Source organism: Castanea sativa, chromosome 11, assembly GCF_040712315.1.
Source record: "Castanea sativa cultivar Marrone di Chiusa Pesio chromosome 11, ASM4071231v1".
Lineage (NCBI taxonomy): Eukaryota > Viridiplantae > Streptophyta > Magnoliopsida > Fagales > Fagaceae > Castanea > Castanea sativa.
Genome location: NC_134023.1, coordinates 35,461,501 through 35,484,055, shown reverse-complemented (window position 1 = coordinate 35,484,055; position 22,555 = coordinate 35,461,501). Strand labels below are relative to the sequence as shown.

General features: G+C 35.1%; 2 protein-coding genes across 3 annotated transcripts; both read right to left on the bottom strand.

Moving 5' to 3' along the window:
• Positions 1-100: 100 nt before the first annotated feature.
• Positions 101-6,079, bottom strand: LOC142617337 (uncharacterized). Of its 2 annotated transcripts, none has more exons than XM_075790140.1 (8): positions 5,905-6,079; positions 5,000-5,800; positions 4,743-4,849; positions 4,574-4,644; positions 3,830-3,899; positions 3,377-3,467; positions 3,237-3,299; positions 101-988 (listed from the first exon to the last, which is right to left on the bottom strand). In XM_075790140.1, the coding sequence occupies exons 1-8, from the start codon at positions 5,968-5,970 to the stop codon at positions 296-298; spliced, it is 1,962 nt and encodes a 653-aa protein (XP_075646255.1). In that variant the 5' UTR covers positions 5,971-6,079; the 3' UTR covers positions 101-295. The 2 variants fall into 2 exon arrangements, with proteins under 2 accessions (XP_075646255.1, XP_075646257.1); XM_075790142.1 differs by having other exon boundaries at positions 5,006-5,800.
• Positions 6,080-10,516: 4,437 nt separating this feature from the next.
• Positions 10,517-21,191, bottom strand: LOC142617418 (vacuolar protein sorting-associated protein 36). The gene is made up of 9 exons (XM_075790291.1): positions 20,375-21,191; positions 18,457-18,660; positions 17,513-17,606; positions 17,287-17,344; positions 17,011-17,080; positions 14,317-14,452; positions 14,161-14,245; positions 10,984-11,037; positions 10,517-10,882 (listed from the first exon to the last, which is right to left on the bottom strand). Exons 1-9 carry the CDS (start codon positions 21,008-21,010, stop codon positions 10,873-10,875), a joined length of 1,347 nt encoding a protein of 448 aa, XP_075646406.1. The 5' UTR covers positions 21,011-21,191; the 3' UTR covers positions 10,517-10,872.
• Positions 21,192-22,555: the final 1,364 nt, after the last annotated feature.

Sequence of the window (22,555 nt, the reverse complement as noted above, 5' to 3'; positions counted from 1 at the left end):
ATATATACTGTGATAAATGAGTTTTAACCTGCACGCTTTAATCGACTGAGACTTTGTATATCAACGAGCCTTGGACTAAATTGTGCAACAAGAAGGAGACTCATGATAAGGGAGATTTATGTGGAATTTTTCTAAAACTTACAATTTGTTTGTGTGTGTGTGTGTGTGTGTGTGTGTGTACACACCTGAGGCACAGAGATCATGATTTGCTTTAGCATAGAATTACATTGAACTTTTCATCCCTGATTCTCTCAAATTTTTAATTGTTTGATAACCTGAACTTTCAGCACAATGCTTAGAGAGGAAGAGTGTCATTATAGTCAACAATTTCACCCTCTTCCTCCTCGGGTATCTCAGTTCTCTCCCCGATTATACCTTCTATCCTAGCAAAATAAGACAATTCATTATTGTCATCACCATCATTCTTGTCTTCATCTACACCATTATCATCTTCATCATCATCATCATCATCATCATCATCGTCTTCTTCTTCATCATGGGATTTGTTAACCACAGCCTTGTAGCCACCTTCAGCATCTTTTCCCACAGGTGAAGATTTCTCTTCAACCACCTCACACTCACACCCACTTTCTTTATCTATCACTGAAGGAAATTTTAGAGGTTTATCAGGCCAATCGGTGAAGAAAGAGTTCATCACCATGAACCTAAAAATCTGCAATAAGTGGCTTTTATCTCTCCTTACATCTGCACTGAGAAGCTTCTGCAGTAATGTTGGCTTTTTCTTGTTCAAAGAAGAGACATCAGATGAATTCTTGTCTGCAAGCTTCTGCTTCTTAGCAAACCGGTCTTTTTTTTCATATCTTCCTCTTTTATCAAACCTGTTTCGGAATCTCCCCTTCTTTGTAAACGGCATTCTGTTTTCTTCCCTTCTATGCCCTTGTTTCTCCGAATCTGATAGATAGTGCGATGGCACCTCTGCAACTTCTACTCCCAATTCAGCTTGCTTTGCTAGAATCTCCTTGAGTTGCTGGAAACAAAATTTGTAACTCGTTAACAGAATTCAAAGATTTCTTTTTTTTTTAATAAGAGAATTCAAATATTATTCATGATACAAAATTTTAAAAATAATGAGAGAAAACATATTACCAGAATTATACCAATGAGAAAATGAATTGTCAAGTAGGAATGTCTTAGACATTTGTTTCCCTGTTTCTCTCTTTACTTTTTCCACTTATTCACCCTTTTCGGGATTTTTTTTTTTTTTTAATGTCTATACATTTCGTGAAAAAGCATATACATTTCATTACCTGCCTCTCCAATTAAATGGATTAAATTAACTTCAACAAAATAAGCACGAGTTACCTATGGGTCCTCCATCTGTTCTGTCAAGATATTACTCTCCCTGGTAATGAATGGACCATATTTGTGCAAAGGTAATCCAGATACTTTTTTTTTTTTTAATGCCAAAGTAATTTATTTATTTATTTATTTTTACTTTCATTTAATAAAAATGAAAATTTGAATTTGGACTATTTATAAATTATCAATAGCATTAATCAATATAAACAACCTCTATATATATGAGTCAGGTTTAAGTTAACCCAAGGAATAACACAATCAGCTGGGATCACACCTTATGAAACAAAATTTGCTAGCTCAAATGTCCCCTTCCCCTGGGACTAAAAACTTAAATTACATATGATAACTAATATCTGTATTAATTTTTGCATATCTAATGAGGCAGTAAGTTTTGCTTCTTCTTTTTTTGGGAAAAGTGAGAAATAAGTCCTATGTTTTTCCACACACACACACAGACAAGGGAAAAAACAAAAACAAAATGGTAAGAATGTACTTCAAAGTGATTGGAACCTGTCAAAGGAAACTACATGGTATCAATGTATCATCTCTGTTTTTTTTTTAATAAGTGGCATCAATGTATCATCTTGTGAAATATAATAAATAAATAAATAAATAATTCTCTTAAGGAAGGTTATTGGGGTATGAAAATATTGGTTTCCAATAACTATAACATATTAAACAAACATAGCTACAATCCATATAAATTTAAGTTACATCAAGTTACAACACTAGACAATATGAAACTTTGTCAATTCTGTTCTCATTGTTTCTGATTATGCAGTGTATCTAGAAGTTATGTTGAAAAGAGCTGTTTGGCAGGCAGGTAATTGAAATTTCTGCTTCTGATGTTGCATATCAAGCGGATGGCACTATCTAGTTATTATTCACTCCTTTTCACAATTTTTTGAATATGTCAAACTTCAGTCATAGTCATATTTTGCTTCTTTCTTTGTTTTCTTTTAGCTAAAATGCAAAACTAACTCTCTAACTTTCTTCAGATTTCATTTCAATCCTCTAACTTTACTTTTGTTCATTTCAGTCATCTAAGTTTTAGATTTATTCAATTAAGGTCTTTCTGTTAACTTTTGTTAAAATTTAAAATAAAATAAAAATAACCACAACATATAACAAAAGTTGATGGAAAAGTCTTAATTCTTGAAAGTTAGAAGACTGAAATGAAAAAAAAGCAAAGTTAGAAGACTGAAATAAAATTTGAAGAAACTTATAGGGTTAGTTTTGCATTTTGCCATTTTCTTTTTGTTTTGGTGCTTCTATTGTGTACTAGGATTATGACCCTCTCATTCACCTATTTAATAATATTTTACATCTGAGGGGGTAAAATACCATACTATAATTAAAGGGAAGGAAAAGTATGAGGAACTAAAAAGGAAAGGGAACTACCTTTTCTTCATGATTCTGATTGACCATAAAAGGAAAAAGAAGAGAAAGTAAATGGTGAACCCAAATGGATTAAAATAATTTATCGAAAACACTGTTTCACAATCCTTTCTTTCCATCCACTTGGTGGAATAGCAAGGAAAGGAATCCTTTTTTACCCTCTTCAATTTCTATCAAGGCAAGGTAAACACCCTTCCCTCACCTTCCACTTCCAAGTTCCAACCAAATGATCAGAGAGAAATGGAGAAAAAAGGGGAAAAGAATTTAAATTTGTAGACGCTATGAAATCTTTTGAATTTAACAAAGAGTACAAAACTACAGATCTCCATTTTCTTATTTTCCTTTGTCCATTCACTGTCCATAGTTGAATATTTTTCTCTTTTACATGTACAAGTAACAAGAACTGCCTTATAAGTTGGCTAAAGTATTGTAAGATCAACAAGGATTTCTTAATTTCCAGTAATATCATATCACATGTACCTGTAGGAAAAATATATATGAAAAGGAAATTATTGTACCTCTCTTCGCAGTTTTGCCTCTCTAGCAATACTCTCAGCATCTGCTAGCTTCTGAACCTGCTTCTGCAGGCGGTAAATTCAATGTCAGAAATCTTCATCAGATGAAAAAAATAGCAGGAAGGTACTGCAATAAATTAGACCTTCTCTACAGTGGCTTTTGATGGGTAGTTCTTCCGACGTGCTTCACACCACTGTTGGATTTCTTGTGTTGTGTAGGTCAAAGAAAGAGATCTTCTCATTTTAAAAATGACAGAAGACACACCCATGCACATCAAAATAGTAACAAATTAGGCACTTTAAAAATAAAAATAAAGGGAGAAGAGGGAACTAGAATATAAGAATGTCAAAGAGGCAGTGTGCAAAATATAGAGCTAATAAGCATACAAAGCCAGTTCATAGGAGATAAAATAACAGACTGCAGTATCCAAACTGGAACACAAAGAAACATATTACATTTTAAACTCTTTTTAGGACCACAACAACCATTTACACAGAATATCTGAAAATCCTAGCATCTCTGCATGCAATAAAAAAATTTACTCTTGAATTTGCAAGTTATACTTTACCATATGGCGAGATCAAGCAGCTATTACCTCTTCTGACCCCTGGCTTGGTTGTTAGAATTAACGTGACCAAACTTTCCTGCCTTCTCCTTGCCAAACCCTGGTTGTGATTGAGGGGTGTCAAATGAAAACTCAATGATATACTTAGTAATATGAGAGAGAGAGAGAGAGAGAGGAGGCGCACTGCCTTCCAAACCACATCACCTCAACACCTACTGAATCAATTATTCCAATAAAAAGACAATGATTCTGCCATATAAAATTTTGCACAAAGCTGCAGACCAAATAAAAAAGGCTACCCTAGTTTTGCCAAATGCCTTTCCATGGGAAAAAAAATCACTCCCCCTCCTTACACCCTACTGAATGTTCTGGCCTCAAATTCACAATTCCAGCCATAACATCATATTGTCACCAACCCTGCAGAATTGAAAGTGTATAGCAAGTCCAGGGAAAAAACTATTAGCTTCAAGTTCCAATCTTGGACCGCTTAATATCCTAGCACATCTGAATAAAAGCTTGGATGTCATAAGAGCTCTTTGCATGCTGTTGGTAAGTTTCTAATAGAGGCTATTCCGATGAATCTATGTAATGCTAAATGCTAATAACAAGAACTTACTGCATTGAGTGTATTCAAGTTATAACTTACACCTCTTAAGAAGGCACAAAAACTTTAACCTTTTTTTTTTTTTTTTTTGTGGGGGGCAGGAAGGGTGAGGGATGTGGAGGTGAGTTTGAGGAAATTTAAATATACTGGCGAGGTATAAAAGCACAAACCTTTCCCCTTGCGTTCGTTAGGAAACCCTCTCCTTGCATTTTTCATACGATGGAACTGAGACTTCTGAAATCTACATAAATTAAATTGATTGTAAATTGTAAACAACCAGCTCAAATCTTTGGATAAAAAGATGGAAACAAAATTAATCCGAAAAAAGAAAAGGCATACCCCCCTTGCAATTGCCCTCCTTTTGGATTCATAGTGTAGTTTTTGTTTGGTGAATCTTGCCTGTTGGAGCTTGGGTTATCAATCCCACCATTATTAACAAGATTCCCCTGAAATAATTGATAAAAAAAAAAAAAAAAGTGTCAATTACAAGCACCACAGATAATTATTATTTCGGAAAATGATATCACAGATAATTATTCTTCACAACAACAACAATACACCCAACAATTCATGTACTGAGGGCAAGATAAAGCTACCTGTACCCCTGTGAAAACAGAAGCTTGATAATTCTTAGTATCCTGTGGTTGAACCGAACAATGATTAGATAGTCCAGGTAAGTTCCCTCCTTGCAATTGCTGAGCTGCAAAAGGTGATGGTTTTAATGCATTTGCATTTGCCGTAGGTGGAACCAAGTTTTGCTGATTCTGATTAACCTGATTACAATGACCAAGACCAAACTGCGAATTTGCAAAAAAGGTGGGATTTTGAGGAACTGTGGCCCGAGGTGCTTGATTCGGAACACCCATGTATGGAGGACAAATAGGGACACCATAAGAAATAACTTGAGAAGAATTTGGCATTTGCAAGGGCATAAATTGGTTCATATTTTGCAACATATTGGGCATACAAAACTGCCCATTTGGAAAACCCATATTTTGATTGAGCTGTTGGTTTGAATTCTGCATATTATGCACAAAAGCAGGCTGAGAAACATTGGCTTGGTTCGGATTCTGCGCCATATTGCAGAATTGCCCATTAACCGGAAACCCTTGAACCGGGTTCATATTGCATACCTTGTTTTGTGAACTGAATCCCACATGGGACTGGCCTGGTTGAGAACCCAAATGGGGCATACCCAGATGAGAACTTTGCAAAGGTGGGTTCATGAAACCAGGTCGATTTATGGAAGGCCTCATATTGGGGTTTGAATGGGCATTGGAATTATTGAAAGGGACTTGAATTTGAGGGTTGTTGTTCATGCCAAACTGGGGTCGAAATTTCTTGGTGTTTTGCACTAAATTAGATGAATTTGCATTTGAATGATTAGATGGCATAACCTGAAGAGTGAACAAAATAAAAACAACAGGAAGAAAGAAGGTTCAAATTAGAATGAAGTATTTATTTTCACAGAAACTGTAGAGAGAGAGAGAGAGAGAGTTACCTGTTGAGAAGGTGGAGCAGTGGAGGACTTAGGTTGCTGAGGAAAGGAATTGTAGAGAGGTCGCATGTTTGAGCATGGAGTTGCAGAGAGAGCTCAAGAAGTAGGGTTTAACGTTTAGCTAAGGGTTTTGAATTTTTTTTGTATTTTTTTTTTTCTTTTGGTCGGGTCTTCTTTTCCTTTAGCGGTGGAGAAATTATATGTCCTAGTGGCAAACCGTGAAACTCATTCTAATAAAAAATTCATACGTGTTTAAAATGTTGAGTCAGTAATTAGTTTCCATTTAAAATTTTACAATTTTAAATAGGTGATATTTTTTTAGTTAAACCGTGGATTATGTTACTTGTCCGCCTTAAAAACCTTATAATTTCTCCAAATGATGAGTGCAGTTTTGACTTTAGAGTACTCGTATGGGCTGAAAACCAAATCAGGTTAGTTGAACCGAGTCCCTTGCAAGAATATGTTTTTAACATTTTTAGTATGTTTCGTATTTAGGGTAAACTACAGTCACATCATGGGTTTGATATTTCAAAACTGACCAATTTCGTCCATAATCATTGTGAGAAAGAGAAATATGAGTAACATTTTAGAGATTAAGTTGGTTAGTTTTAAAATATTATGGATTTTTGGTCTAATGATAAAAAGCACAACCATAGAAAACAGACATTATAAGTTGAAATTCTATAAAAATATATATATATAAAATAAAATAAAAATTGGACCTGATTGTTATATTCCAAACCTTAAGGGTGTTGACTAATTTTACTTAAGTACTTAAGACTTTCAAGTTTATTGTCTAGGTACTTAAGACTTTCAAGTTTATTGCCTAGGCACTTACTGATGTCGTGGCCTAAACTTGATAGCTATATAAGAGTATTAACATCAGATGTTCTTAAAAAAATTTGTTTTAACACACCAAAGAATTACTTTATCTATTTTAGCATAGCATTTAACATTACACCATACATCTCATCTCTTATTTTAGTATGTCACCCATTAAAATAACATCCACCATCTATTAAAAAATATAAAGATGGAAGAGAGAGGAGTGAGGAGAGAGATATAGGAGAGGGCGTTAGTAGAAAGGATATAGAAATTAAAAAAAAAAATAGCACATAGCTATGTTACACTTCTACTAGTAGAAGTGTACTGTAACTATGTGCTAAAAATTTGGCATATGACACATCTGATGTAGGCATGGTTATCAGTATCCCAATCCAGATCTTAGGGTCTTACGATCTCAAGATTCGACATTCTTAAACCGTCCTAGATCTAACTAGGATTTCTACTAAGGCCAAATTCGTGTAGAATCTCGATCCCATAGTGATACTAAAGATCCTATGATATTAAGGAAAATTCAAAATTGTTTTTCTTTTTTTGGGCCTCTAAATGGAGCCTAAATGCCCCAAATTGATGGAAAAAAAATGAAATAAACAGATTAACCCAGTGGCCCTAGCCCACATTAATAAAACTTTAAATATAAGCTTCCAATTTTTTTTTTGGCTAGGTGACAATGGAAAAAAATTCATACTATTAGTGATGAATTTAAGTTTAGTGATGCCAATGAAAATGAAGTGAATGAAACTCCAAATGCAATATTAAGAGATTTTGATAATTATCAAATGGATGATGCGGGCAATGTGACTGCTAACAATGATAATAATGTTGTTTGTAATGATCAACCGCACTTTAAGGAACTCAATCAAGATAACCAAAATTTTGGTCTTGATGATTGAGTGTGTTTATGGAGTTGTTTTAAACATTATTATTTGCCTTGTTTTGTTTATTGAGTTATTATGTATGCTTTATGTTGTTTAACTTAGATTTTAGTAATTGTGAGTTGTAACTTTTGAATTTTGAACTTTATTTTATGTATTTGTAATTTGACACTTTATTTTTTATTAGTAATTTACTAATTTGTCTCAAATTTACTTCTTCTTCTTTTTTCAATGTTTCTTTAATATATATTATAAATTATAATTAGGGTATTTTTTAGTATTTTTTTTAATCGAAAAGTAGGATCTTACCATCCTCTTGGCAATCCTACAATCCGATCCTTGAATGAGTAGAGTGGTGGGTTTCTCTTCATAAAAACCTGCCAATCGTGAGTCAAATGGTGGGTTTCTCATTTGGAAACCTAATGAATTTGGCTTATCTGAATCTAAAGGTGCTAAGTGGAGCTTTGCTATGTGCAATTTTTTTTTTTTTTTTTTTCCTTTTTGCTAAACAAAGACTTTTATTAAAAGAACAAACTAAGATACAGAGAGAGCATCCTCTAACAAAATATTTACAAGTACAAGAGCAGTAGAGTTAGAACCAAAAAATCCAAATACTCTATTACAAAGGGACCAACGTCCGAGCAGCTTTGTTAGCCCTTCTAGTTCTAGGAACCCAACTAAAAGAAAATGAATGAACAAAATGCGCTAAGGCCTTAGTTTCTAACAATATATTAGTGATATGCCAAGGAATAGAAGCACAAGAGGAAGAGAGGCCTTGAATACAAGTTTGGCAGTCACTTTTAATAACTACATTAACAAGATTGTATTCCACAGCAATGGAAGTTGCCCATCGTAATGCTTCTGCCTCCGCTTGGATAGGGATGTTGGTGTTCACTTTACAAGAAAAGGCAAACACCAAATTCTATGCAACAATTGACTCCTCAACACCCACTGCCGCATCACAATTTATCTTAATTGCATCCTTCTCAGGCTTCTCCCAATGGATACTAGCTGAAGGGGGAGATGGTGATCTATTGGATTTGTTAGACACAACCTTCCAATTCTCCTGAAATTTTCTTTGAACACCTATTTCCAGTTCTTCTTTCCTTGGTTTGATTCCCTCGTGTACTGCTCTGTTCCTCAACTGCCACAAATTCTAGTCTCAAGGCTGCATAAAGGTTGAAGTTCTCCTGTTGGGTTTTCTCTACCATCAAATCTCTTGGGGGTTGACAATAAAATCAACAAATTGGTGTGGGTCAGAGAATTGAATGTTCAACATTCTTAGACCCCAATCACACCCAAACCACAAATTTGAGCTACTTGGCAACTAGTAAACAAATGAAGAGAAGATTCAGGTTCAGTATTACAAAATGGGCAATTTACATCAATACTTGATACACACCTGGATAAGTTCAACTTTGTTGGGAGCATATTAGCAGCAATTCTCCATAGGTGCATTTTTAATCTGTCATGAATATTTGCCTTCCAAATATTGCTTATATTTTGGATATTCAAAGCAGTAGGATTTTCACTTCTAATACCCCAATTCTAATATAGCCCAATAAGCAGATTTTACTGAGTGGTACGCCATTGCTGGCTTTTGTCCAAATCCATTCTGTCTTGTTGGACCCTTGGACAGATTGGTATTGCCTCTATAGCTTTGATGGATTCTTGGTAAACACTGATTGCAGCTTTTGGTCGTCCCACTTGCTCGAGCCTCGTCTAAGAGGTTCAACGAAATCTCCACCAAATCTGGCTAATGCCATTAAATCTCAAATTTCAACAAGCTAAATGTGGTCGGTAGGAGGTTTGCCGTTTGCCTTTCTTAGACTCGTAGTGGGTCAGTTGCCAAGTTGACACCAAACTCGACACCCCTACTCATTGGCCGCTGAGCATTAAAATTTTTATTCTATTACCAACATAATTGTACTATACTTAAAACTCTATTACCAAAGTTTCAAGAAGTTTACATTACTATTGTGACTAACATTCTATTTTTTAGGGACTACTCATGCACTAAGATTGAACTAAACCGAATTAGACATTGCAAAATCATCTAAAAATTTCCCACACACTTACTACCATGTTTGACTATCAGTTTAACTGTTATCAAACAATGTTGAGTTGACACAAATGAGATGTCATTAGAAATATCTTGAAACAAGAATCAATTTGGATGTCTTTGAGCATGGAAATTCCACACAGATAAAGAGAACTCACAAAAATACGAAAAGTGAGATGATTTTGGAGCAAAACATGATCCAAGAACACATTTGGGACACATTTTCGTGTCGTAATTTTCCAAATAGTTGAGCTTAACCTTGATACGATTAGAAATTGGCATTGCATCCTTTCCTACAGTACCTCTGTATATTTATTATAACATTGACAAAGTATTTCCACCCTATTTGCAAGATCTAGGCACATGGTAATCCATCAAATTTGAGGCATGCATATAAAGGAAGGAAAAAAAAAAAATATATATATATATATATATATATATCTAGCATGATGCGCGAAGTCATTACATAAAAGCAAACAAGTAGCCAAACCAAAAGGCAGTACAAACTGCTAAAGCTATTACATGTCCAAATTTAAAAAAAGGGGGGGGTGGGGGGGGGGGTGTGTTGTGCAAAAAAAAATGGAATTGGTATATCATGGGTCAATGATCCCTCCTCTGGATCTAGACACCACATCTGAGATCAAAGCTGTTGTTTTGCAATCCCTATCCCCACCAGCTTCAGCATCATAGGACTCCTCCGGGTCTCCCAGATAAAGGTTCAATGACAGCTGGGTCACCTCAAACTTCAGACTCCAACCCATCTAGAGAGTAAGATTTAGTATGTGGAAACTGATCTTAATCTACCCTGTCAAGTATTTATCACAATTCCACAATCTTGAGACAAAGAATTTATTATTGTTGTTGTTCTAATATTCAACATACACCACTCGAAAGATGATCCACATGGGACAAAAACATGAATCACCTAACACTGTTGTTGCCTATCGCCTCCATTGCTACAAATGGGAATGGCTCAACTTTTCACTATATTACAAAATGCAATCACAAACAAAACAGTTGCCTTGCCCCTCCCTCAGCTTTCCCCAAATTTCAACGCAAGCACTTCCAAAATGAGAAACACCAACACTAAAAAGTGCGTAATGCATGATTTTTTTTTCCCTTTTTTGGGTGGGAGTCTGTCATGTATGTTAAATGTGTCCAAGGCATGGTTTTGGATCCTTGATTCTGCATTCACTCCAACCTAGAATTTTCAAATTAAATAATTAAAACACAAAAAAAATGTCAGTTTATTCGTGAAGTTGTCAATCCATGAAAGTTATTATTAATGAAAGCATCTCTTACCTAGAAGCAGAGGCCACCCTAACCCATGTATTATAGATCCCATAATCTTTCACCCTATAAAAATACAATAAACATCAATGTTTCCCAAAATGGAGAACATAAAAATTATAAGACACTCAAGTCATAATAACTTCATTGATGTATGACACTCAAATAAATCTGACCATTGTAAATTTTGCTCCAACTGATACTTATTAATTTTGAGCAATGATGGTAATATAAGTTTTCAATGGAGGATCCCATGAAGCAATCTAAGATTCTTAAGTATAAACAATGATAAAAAGCCCTTGACTAGGGCTGGCGTGGTAGCCATCATCTGTCCAAACCAAGGTGGAATCAGTTTTAGGAAGCGCCATGCTCTTTGGGTACAAGGGAACTCTACTTACCATTGGTCAGTAGCAATTCCTAAGTATTGAAATTAATGTGGATGGCACAAAATTTGCAAGACCAAATTCGCTTAATAAAATATGTTCCAGTTAAGCTGTGGGATTTCACTTTGAATTAAACAAAACCTAAATCATTAATTTTTAACTAATAACCTCCAATTTATGGTTCTTTTCAGTGTTGGTGAAAGTGTGAGGTGCACCTAATTGCAAAGGCTTCTGGGAGCCTAGGCACATAGCACAAGCACATCTTTTTGAAATAAAGCACACATTTTCAAAAATAATGTATAATAACTTCTAATAAAAAGATTCATAATCTATACTGCTATAAAAGAGTAACCAGATTTGGTCTGATCTTTTGATTTTCCTAACAAATCCCTACTATATATGTTCTTGCAAAATCAAGAGATGTTAAAAACTTTTTTTTTTTATTAGGTAATAAGAGAAACATTATTGATAAAAGATAAAGAAAGGAGAATACAAGATGTTCTGGATGATGAACACAGAGTAAACAACAACCGAAAACATAGAAACAAAGAAATCAAGAAACTGTTCTAAGAGAAGAAAGAAACACTATAATAGAAGAACAAACCTAAAATAGTGAAATAACAATTTAAAATTCAAGAAGTTTAAAGCAACAAACTTATCTCCTACATTTCAGCATAGTTTTATATATCAATTAACTTCCTCTTTCCCCTTCTCTATCTCCTTCTCCATAAGTAACTATTTCTTTGTCATTTCCCACTAAATCAAATAAAATTCTCCCTCTCCTCCATTAAAAAAATCCCTCAAACATGCTCAAAGCACATTTGAGGAGGCTAGTATATAATAAAGAGGTTCAAGAAATCAATATATTTAGATTATCAATTCAAATGGTTAGTCTTATGCAATTGCATTAAAGTTTTAGGTTCAAATCCTCCACGTAGGCTAGTCCAACTTCTTAAAATTTCTATGTAGTATTTTTACAACAATTATTAATGGACAATATGACAGTCAAGTTATCAACTAATCATGCAAAATTTAAACAAAGCATTTTGTATAATTCTCTTGCCCTTTACAAAAGATACGCAACCATGACTTTTGATAGCCATGACCACAGTTACATCATGGTTGAGTCAAAATATACCCAAGGCAAAGAACAAAAAGTACAATAATAGTAAGCAGTGACTTCTAGGTCCTAACATAAGCAATGCAAGGCCATCCTAAAGTAAATATTAATCATCATCATCATGATAAGATTTTATAGCCCTAGTCTACTTCATCTAAATTAATACTAATGGCCTCTCCCTTTTCAGGACAAATTGTAAACTAGAACTTAACATGTTGCCATCCCTTAGAATACTGTTTTTCTTCTTCTAGAACTTACTGTGTTGGTAAGTCATGAGAACACAACTTTGTGTAGCGTATCGTACCATAAGATTGGTATAAAGATCTAATGGTTAAAGCACCCATATCACTAATATAAAGATCTAAGAGCAACCACATCACTTCATCTAAAAATTTCCGTCTATTTTACACTAAAAACCTACTTTTTCTATTTTACACAGTCACTTTTACAAAACAACCATATCAGTTTATCTATTTTACACACTATTTTAATTAAATAATCAATTTTTTTAATTTTTTTTTACCTTTAATTTCTCCGGTTCTCTCTCATCAACCTGTCTTGGTTTCTCCATCCTCTGTATTCTCCCCTTCCCTCATCTCCTTCCCTTAACCCATAAAAGAATACATGTGGTTTCTCCCTTACAATCTGATCTCCGTCCTCTGTTTCTCAATTTGACCCAGCCAAAACCCCAACATTTCTCTCTTGCAATCTAATCGCCAACAAGACGAAATCACTGGTTTTTTGGGTTGAAAGCTCACTTGATCTCACCCATGACCCAAACATGGGTTTTTTGGGTTGAGGTGAAACGGTTCGAGATGAAGTTGGGTCAAGGTGTAACAAGTTTTCTAGGTTTAGGCAAAGCGGGTTTTCTAGGTTTTCTAGGTTTCCTTTGAATTTGGTTTGTGTTTTTTGTTTATTTTGGGTTGATTTTTTTGTTGATTTTAGTTTAATTTTCTGTTGATTTTTGGGTCAATTTTGTGTTATAAGGTGTTGTGATTGGCTGCAGTGGTGATGGTTGGTGTTGCTAAGTTCTAGTGGTGGGTGGTGTTGTTGGGGTGGTGGGTGGTGTTGTTGTGGTGGTGGTTGGACAATGGTCGGTGGTCAACAAGTTTTGTCCCGTTCAGAGAAAGAGGGAGAGGGAGAGGGAGAGGAAGATAAGTCAGATGGAGAAAGAAGAGAGGTGAGAGAAAAAATATATAAAATAATGATATATACAGCTACGGTTACTGTAGCAGATGTGTAAATATACACACTTATACACCCACTGATGTGGGCTGTTTTTGAACAAATATATGTAAATTTGAACACTTTTTCTATTATACACACTTATACACCCACTGATGTAATTGCTCTAATGGTTAAATTTAATAAGTTGTCCTTTTTTACTAAAAATAAAGCACAAAAAAGTGTTGTGCTAACGTTTGAAAATGCATTTTGGTTTGGAATATTGTGCTTCACGCTTTAATCATGCTTTGACCAACAATGTACCAAATGGCACACAACTATGTCATTTTATAAGTAACAAAATATTTTATTTTTAGTTTTTTTTTATTAAATATAAGAAGTAATGAAAGGTACATGCACATATACAGTAAAATAACAAAAAATAAAATAAAATTACATTGTAAATATCAAAAGATTAGGAGAAAGATCAATAACCAAATCAAACATAGAAAATTTACTCACAAGTAAACATCATCTGTACTAATTTCAGGAAAGAGGTTGACATAAAATCGGAAGCCATCGGGGCTTATATCTCTGCATAGTAAACCTGCCATACATTCAACGGTCAATTAACAACTAAAGCATTAATATTTTCAACAAAGTTGTGAAGCAGGGTACCTTTGCTCTCAGCAGTTAGAAGATGTTCCTTTGCCATGCCTGGAGCAATTCCTAATGTCATTGCAGCATCACTTGCACTTATCCCAGTTCGTAGGGTATCAGGATTTGTTACAAGGGCCTTGATTCTTGCAAAAACCTACATTTGACAGCACTAGTTGGTTATTGTCCTGCAATTTTAACTAGCTTCTGACATTGTGCAGAAAAAAACAGAGTGAAAGATAATTCACTTGACATGGTCAAGATTTTTCCAATTTTCTTGCTATATACAAAAGCACATATGAAAAGAATAACTATCTTTTGTTTGCTCTGCCATAACATTAGGCCACATGGTAGGAAGGCTGGAAAAAAAAAAACAAATGTACTTTTCCTTCAGCATATGTTCTTACTTCAAGATTTAAGAGATAAAGAATGATGGGCAGCACCACTTCAACATTAATGGAGCCTCACTCATTTTCGAATGAATTTATAAGATTAGGTTGAAACTGTCAAATAAATTTATAGACAAAAATAGTAGACACTGCCATGTCATGATTTATCCAAAAAACTTAAAATAGAACAGCTACTTTTTCCATACAGATATGTTCAAAAATCAATGGAAAATTTTTTTGAGCATATGTACAATATACACATGGCATACCCAGAGACTTCCTGGTCAAACTTATTACTTTGGATGAATCATTGGAGAGAGAGAGAGAGAAAGCATGTTTAGTTATTAATTTTTTTTTATAGGCGCCCTATTAGTTATTGATAAAAGTTTTTGAACTTCCATCTTCTGTTTTCATTCCCACAAAGAAGGGAAAACAATCCACTAATATATTTAGTGTACCTACAAGACCTTTTCCAACTTGCTTCTAGGCAAATCATTTTCATCTTCAACCAACAGCAAGCAGCGCTTTCACATGGATTTTCCCATTTTAAAAGACAAAAACAGAAAACAGGAACTTTTACAATAAGTGAAGCTGCCAAAGCCAGAAATGAATCAAATGATGACCAAACTTTTTCTCATTCGCACACCCCCTCCCCTTTTTTCCCCCTTAATAAGATGGAAAATATCTGAAGTGTCAAATGATACAAAAACATATTAGCTCATGTAGCAAAATGTTTTAAAAAAAATATCTTGGCAGTACTATTGGGCATGATTCAAAACTTGAATGATACATAAAAAGACAATACAGAGTGTCACCCTATTTAGAAAATTCATTAAATTCATCAAGATGTGGTTTTAATATTCCCCCAAAAGTAAGATCCTTGGAGAAAGGCTGTCTATTATTTGAGACATAAGAACTTAAGTGAATGAATGATTGACATAAAGGCCTCATATGATGAAGGGAAGAACTGCATTCAGTTCTGCCATACTAGTCATAAAAAGATCTACTATTAAGAGCTTGTTTGGCATTGCTTTAGCAAGGCTACTTAAAGCTCTTTAGCAAGTTTCTTTTACCCCATTTGGTAAACTTTGAAAATAGCTTTTAGGTAGTTGCTAGAGAGCTTTAAGACCAGTTTTGAAAAATTAGATTTTTAAGACTTTTACCCTAAAACTCTTTTAAGATCTATTCAACTTTTTCTCCAAAAGTGTGAAATGCCAGAAAAATCCATGGTTTTAAAAAAAATAAAAATAAACTTAGGCACCTGATGCCCCTAGTGCAAATGCACACATGACATGCCATTTATAAATAATAATTATATATGTATTTATAAAATAAAAATAGTAACCATAATCATAATAATCAAATAGTTAGATATTAATTGAATATTTGAATTAAGTAATAAGTATTTATAAAATATAAAAGCAACACTTTTATAACGTCTTCTTTAGTCATTTCTCGCATCTAAATGCTTTATATCAATTTGACTACCAACCCGGTGTAATAGTTTCAAAACACTACATAACTGTAGCCTGCCAAACACTAGCAACTTTTCCATTAAAGCTCTACCCCTACAACAATCCCAAATGGGCACTAAGTAGCTAATTCTTAAAGTAAATGGTCACACACACACAGATATATATATATATATATATATATATATATATATATATATATAAAATATAAAAGCAACACTTTTGTAACGTCTTCTTTAGTCATTTCTCGTATCTAAATGCTTTATATCAATTTGACTACCAACCCGGTGTAATAGTTTCAAAACACTACATAACTGTAGCCTGCCAAACACTAGCAACTTTTCCATTAAAGCTCTACCCCTACAACAATCCCAAATGGGCACTAAGTAGCTAATTCTTAAAGTAAATGGTCACACACACACAGATATATATATATATATATATATATATATATATATATATATATATATCAGAAAAAAGGAGTTACCCAAGTATACAGGAAATATACTGGGGTGAAACAATCAATTACAAAATTGGATTTACTGTTGATTTTACTCAACATAGTATGCAAAGGTGTTCTTCTGTTATGACCACTACAGAACTTTTTGAGTTAACAAGCGTATTGGAACTAATTTTAGGTAACATATAGGACAAGAAATTAGTGATCATCTGCACCATTTCACTATTGCGTGTTGGATAGATTAACTAGTAATAACTTTTAGTATTATCAAATCCTGCTTTAACTAGGAAAGTTTCTCTAGCAATATGATAGAGCTACCCTTATAGGTCATTGTACCCTCCAATACGCAAGAGAGTATGAGAGAGAGAGAGAGAGAGAGAGAGAGAGATATCACCTCCTCATCACTGTGGGACTTATTCTGGATGACCATGACTCCGCTATCAAACTTCCGAAGCATCACTGGACTGTCATAGAACGATATGATAAATGACTTCAAACATTATTTTATTTTACTTTTTTTGATAAGTAACTTCAAACATTTAAATATGAGCTTTAAAAAAAATTTCCAGTGCCTATAATCCTGAAATAAATTATTCTGTGATTTTGCACTCTTTATCTCAATTATACAGCAGATTACAACACTAATAATTTGAAGAACTGTCAGACATACACGTCAAACTTCTCCCAGAGAGAACATGCTCGCAACAAATCATCCGGTGAGATCAATTCTGCATAAAAAGAATATACAAAAAATAGGTTTCATCTTCTATTCTACAAGTAATGGTGAAGTTTCATATACAAGTAATGGTGAAGTTTCATATTCTACAAAAGCAGCTGATATATCAAAACTTATTCTGCAAGGCAAACCAGGAAAAAAAGAGTATGGTTAAACAGACCTGTGCCTCGAGCACGGTTGAAAAGACAATAGACATCTATAAGATTGATCATTCCTCCAGCTCTCTCAAGCGGAATTCTAACATAATCTGCCAACTAAGTGTAATAAAATAAAAGTTAAAATTTTCTTTTCTAAGAAAGAGAAACAAATAAAAAGGAATCCTATATCAACACAGGGAAATCAACAACTCAAATAATGATACAACACCAGAGAGAGAAGTGGACAGTGCTCCCCCTTTTAATCTTTTTTTTTTCCTTTTTCTATTTAAAAAAATGATTCTTATTTCTTCTTCCATAATTCCATATTTAAAAGTTGGCTCTTACATAAGGACAAGATTGTCATGCACTTTTTTTTTTTTTTAAACAAGATTTAAGGACATGACGTATTTCATTGGTCTACAGGACACATGCTCTTTTTATCTTAATATCTTTAATAGGCATATAGAGGAAAGGGTATCATTAGACAATCTCAAAACACATGGATGTAATTAAATTAATCCAAAACTAACAGCATTCAATTAAAAAAGGGTCAAAGGTAGAGTGCTTTCTGTACATTTTACCCTTTTTTATGCTGGCAAAATTCAATAACAATAACGGAAGTTCCAGCAACTCAACTTTTAATCAATGATACATATTCACAGTCAAGTCACATGAAATGCTAGGGAAGTGCAGAAGTTGGCAATTATAAAGAAAAGGAGAGATCTCAGATTTAAATCTTCAGTTATACTTGTTATGCTGATGAGTTGTAGCTCAAGCAGCACATCCTCCCCCAACCCACTGGTGCATGTTAAAATTTACCAAGAAAATATAAACATAAAACGCACCAAAAAAACCCCTTCAATTATCAAACTTTGAAACATCAGCCTCTTAAGTTTCCCACTCTCTTCGTATAAAGATAAGCTAATAATACTAGAATCAATAACACGCAATGAGGAAAGAATAGAACCTGGCGGGACAATTGTTGATGATACAGCGCTCCAGCAGACTCTTTTGTAACAGGGGATACAATACCAACACTCAACATCCAATCTTGCATCTCTTCTTTAGAACCCACTTCGTCATCATTTGTTGCACTAGATTTAGAGTTTGAGCCAGACAAAAGTTTTTGCCTCATTTTCTCTGCTAGTATAACCATCTCTTTAGCCTTACTCTGTATATCCAAGATGGTTCATATATTTAGAGCAGCAAAAGCAAATAAACTAAACAATAACATAGCAATAACTACCAAGTGCTCAATTATTTTAAAGCTCAAAATTTGAATTATTTTCCTTCCCTACATTTTCTCAGAAATAAGCCAAATGGTTAGGATTAAGTTCAGTTTACCACTTTCTTTTATCCCACATTTCCCCATTCAAAAATATAGCATAACAAATTCCAATATTTTCTCAGCAGCCAAAAATACCATAATTACACCTAGAGATTCAAATTTTAAATTTTTCTTTCCTACATGTTCTGAGCAATAAAACAAACCCTTTTTTTTGCTTTTATTATTTGGATGATAGCTTTTTATTTAATCCAAGGAAAACCTGCGGAGCAGAAAGAAAATATACAGAAACAGCACGGCTGCAACCTAGCAACCAGCCAAGATGCACCTGCAACCAACAAGCACAAAATACTGCCACTCAAACAACATGAAAGCCCTGCTAACTACAAGAAGCAGATCTAACCACGAAGGCCCAAACAGATAACGTAGACTAGCTATCAAACACAGAACAGGGGATCCTCCAAAGTTTGCCAGGGACATGATTCTCTATCTTGGACTTTGAAGCTAGACAACTTCTCACGTCAAATATAATTGACTTCATCAACTCCATTTCACTATTTATCCTCCCATTATGCACCCCTTCATTTCAATTATTCCATGCCAAGCCAATTTGCAGATAGTATGCTTCAGACCAGTGCCCTATGACTTCTGTACAACCCAGTCCAGCGCATAATCCCAACTATTTACATGTCTATCAAACAGGTATCTTATAAGGATCAGCTACCATATCCTTTTAGTAACAGACAGATGATCCCCTTGATTCAATTGTGCTCCTACAGAATTCACAGCACCATTGTAACCCCAGTTTACTAGCATTTCTCATTGTCAACTGGGTGATAAATTCATGCTTTGGAATAAGACCTGGAAACCAGAGAGCTTCCCACAAACTAATAAGAGCCATATTTTCTCTAACTGCTTTCCCAAGCAACAGAACAATTGAAATCCCAAATCGCAGTCAGCAGACAAATAGCTTTATTTGCAGAATGATTCGAAACATCTTCACACAGCCTACTCTGAATCAGAACCAATTGTTCTGAGTCTTCTGACCCAGCAAGGGGATAAAACCACTTTCTTCTTTGATCATACAATAACAACCAAGCCTTGGTCCAAAAAATTTAGGATCGTCTATGGATCCTAAATAGACTAATTAGGGTAAGCCGCATGTATTCGTTAACCATACTATGCCCAAATTTCTGTAACAAAGGCCCCCTCTAGATGCTAATCATTCATAGCTTCCGCATTCCCAAATTGAAATTTCAACAGAGGCCTAGCTAAGCTATAAATTCGGAGTAACGTCCTCCAACTACAAGAACAACTCCAAGGTATTTATGCTTTCACATCCCAAAAATATAAACAAAGGAAAAACTTCATTTAAGTTTAAACACATTACTAGATTAAATTTAATTCTCCTAAGAAACTCATAAATAATGAGCAAAACAATACTGCTCCTAAAAAATCACAAAAATAAATATAGGATGCAGATTTTAGTCCAGAAATCAATCTCCCCTTAAATTCAGCATAGCTATAAGAAATCAGAAAAGAGAGAAAGAGAGAGAGAGAGAGAGAGAGAGAGAGAGAGAGAGAGAGAAAAGTTAGTTACCATAAGAGCATTCAAATCCTGAAAAGCTTCCTGCAAGCTCTTGTCAGTACTTTCCCACATCTCCTGCTCCTTCCGCAGTATCCCAGACACTCCAACCATCCTCACCGCCCCTTCCCTCGTGTAAAACCCACCAGACCCAGAAGCCGGACCCGACCCGGAAACCGAACTGGACCCAACTGCAGTCTGAGCCCGAGTCTGGGTCTGAACATCGTTCTCCCAAGCCCTGGCCCTCCAGTTCTCCCAGAACTTGGCGAGAAACGCATCGGTGTCACCCTTCCCTCTCATCACGGCGGTCATGACCACCGATTTGGAGGGGTCGAGGGAGGCTTGGAAGCGGACGCGCGGGGAGTGGAAGAGGGTTTTGACGGACTTCTTGGTGGAGAAGATGTGGGTTACGAAGGAGAGAGGGAGAGCCACGGCGGCGGAGGAGGTGGAGGAGGAGGGGTTGTTGTCGGGGAGCCAGAGGAGGCGGTGGGTGGTGAGAATGAGGAGGCCGGATTTGAGGAGAGGGAAGTTGGGGATGTCGTCGCATTCGAGGTCGACGGAAGAGAGGATGGAGCACTCGATTTCGTTTGGGAGAAAGACGGGTCGACCGCTGCTTGTGAGGTCTGCTTTGGGGAGAGAGGTTGTTGCCATTGATGATGATGATGATGATGATGATGAGAAGGTACACTACTGCTACTACATGGGATGGAGGGAGTTGATTTGCTCAATGGGATTGAAGTCGAGCTGGTGTAGGACTAGGAGCGAGAGAGAACAGAAAATGGTGTCGACTTAGTTTTTGTCAATTTGGTCGTTATCGACTGAAATTAACCACCGAAATAAACTGTTTTATTTGGTGTTTTACGTTAGTTTTTTTAATTATATTATATTTAATTAATTAATTTAAAAAAATAATAATATTATTTATATTTTATTTTGATTATGAAAAACAGGGTGATACGACCATGGAGGCACCTTTCTAAAGTTCAAAAATGGGACTTCAAGACAGTAGTCACATATCTTGACCACTAAGCCACCCCTCTTAGTGGTATTATTTCTATTTTATTAAACAATATAAACGTTTGAATTTAAAGTAAAACATCTCAATTTTATCATCTGTTCAAATCTAGAGGTTGTTTATATATATAAAAGATTATTTATGTCATTAATAATATTAAAATGTTGTTGTTGTTGTTATTATTATTATTTTTATTGTGCAATTAAATCCTTTACACTTTAATAGAAAGTAACAAGTAACAACAAAAGATTTGATTTATCATAAACAGAATTTCCATAGGTTTATTTTGAAAAACACTTTGCTGATTGTTGATGCCCATTTTTACAAATTCATACCCAAAAGCCTATGAAAAAGAAAGCTCAATAAGTTGCAAGTCGCAAAATCCCATACGGGAGAAAGCCCAATGAAAAGTAAGGTCCAAATAGCCCACCAAGATGACCAAAGAGTAAGAGAGGTCCAAAGGAAGAAATGTAAGGAAAAGCGATCTACAGCAGAATACAAATCTGCCGCAGAATACAGTTCTCTGGCAGAATGGCTTCGGCAAATTGGGCCCAAGACCCTTTTGATCCAATCAACATTATTTGGCCACAAAGGCCCAAATCCTTTTGGATAAAAAAGATAAGCGTGAAAGCTGATTTGAAGAAGCAAGATAAAAAGAAACAAGGAACAACAGGAAGTGTCAGCAGCAGGAATCACGTGAAGGAAAGAAAAGTCAAACCAAAGGAGATGACAAACGCAGCAGGAAACGCATGAAGAAATAAGACAAAAAACACACAGCAGAACGAAACAAAACTAATTTGCTACGGCAGAAATAACGTGGGAACGAAAAGAGACAAAAACAGAAGACGATAGAGCAAATATAGAAGGGCCGGGGCACCACCAACCTGTACCCAGCCAATAGGAGGGAGGTGGGCCCACAGTCAAGGAGATTCAGAGGGTGTGCTTTGGTGGTGGGGGGAAAAGAGGGTCTATATTTGGTTTCCTATCATAACTTCTTTTGGGAGTATACCTTGCTAGGATGGTATCTTACCCAAAAAAAGTAGTAGATGGTTGGGATCATTTCATGTATGCCATAGAGTTAAGTAGTGAGGTAGCCTAATCCTTATCCGTTTGAACCTAGAGATAGAGGTATACAGTAAGAACAAACAAAAGGGAATTTCGTCGTGAATGAGTAATGGTGC

What these genes read in the sequence shown, in the direction of transcription:
- LOC142617337 (XM_075790140.1), bottom strand. Translation starts at nt 5,970, where the DNA reads ATGCGACCTCTCTACAATTCCTTTCCTCAGCAACCTAAGTCCTCCACT. An exon ending in GGAGGGCAATTGCAAGGGGG is followed by an intron (nt 4,645 to 4,742) that starts GTATGCCTTTTC and finishes TAATTTATGTAG; the next exon opens with ATTTCAGAAGTCTCAGTTCC. An exon ending in CAAGCCAGGGGTCAGAAGAG is followed by an intron (nt 3,468 to 3,829) that starts GTAATAGCTGCT and finishes TAAAATGAGAAG; the next exon opens with ATCTCTTTCTTTGACCTACA.
- LOC142617418 (XM_075790291.1), bottom strand. Translation starts at nt 21,010, where the DNA reads ATGGCAACAACCTCTCTCCCCAAAGCAGACCTCACAAGCAGCGGTCGA. An exon ending in ATCAACAATTGTCCCGCCAG is followed by an intron (nt 17,607 to 18,456) that starts GTTCTATTCTTT and finishes TATTACACTTAG; the next exon opens with TTGGCAGATTATGTTAGAAT. An exon ending in AGTACAGATGATGTTTACTT is followed by an intron (nt 11,038 to 14,160) that starts GTGAGTAAATTT and finishes GTATTTTTATAG; the next exon opens with GGTGAAAGATTATGGGATCT.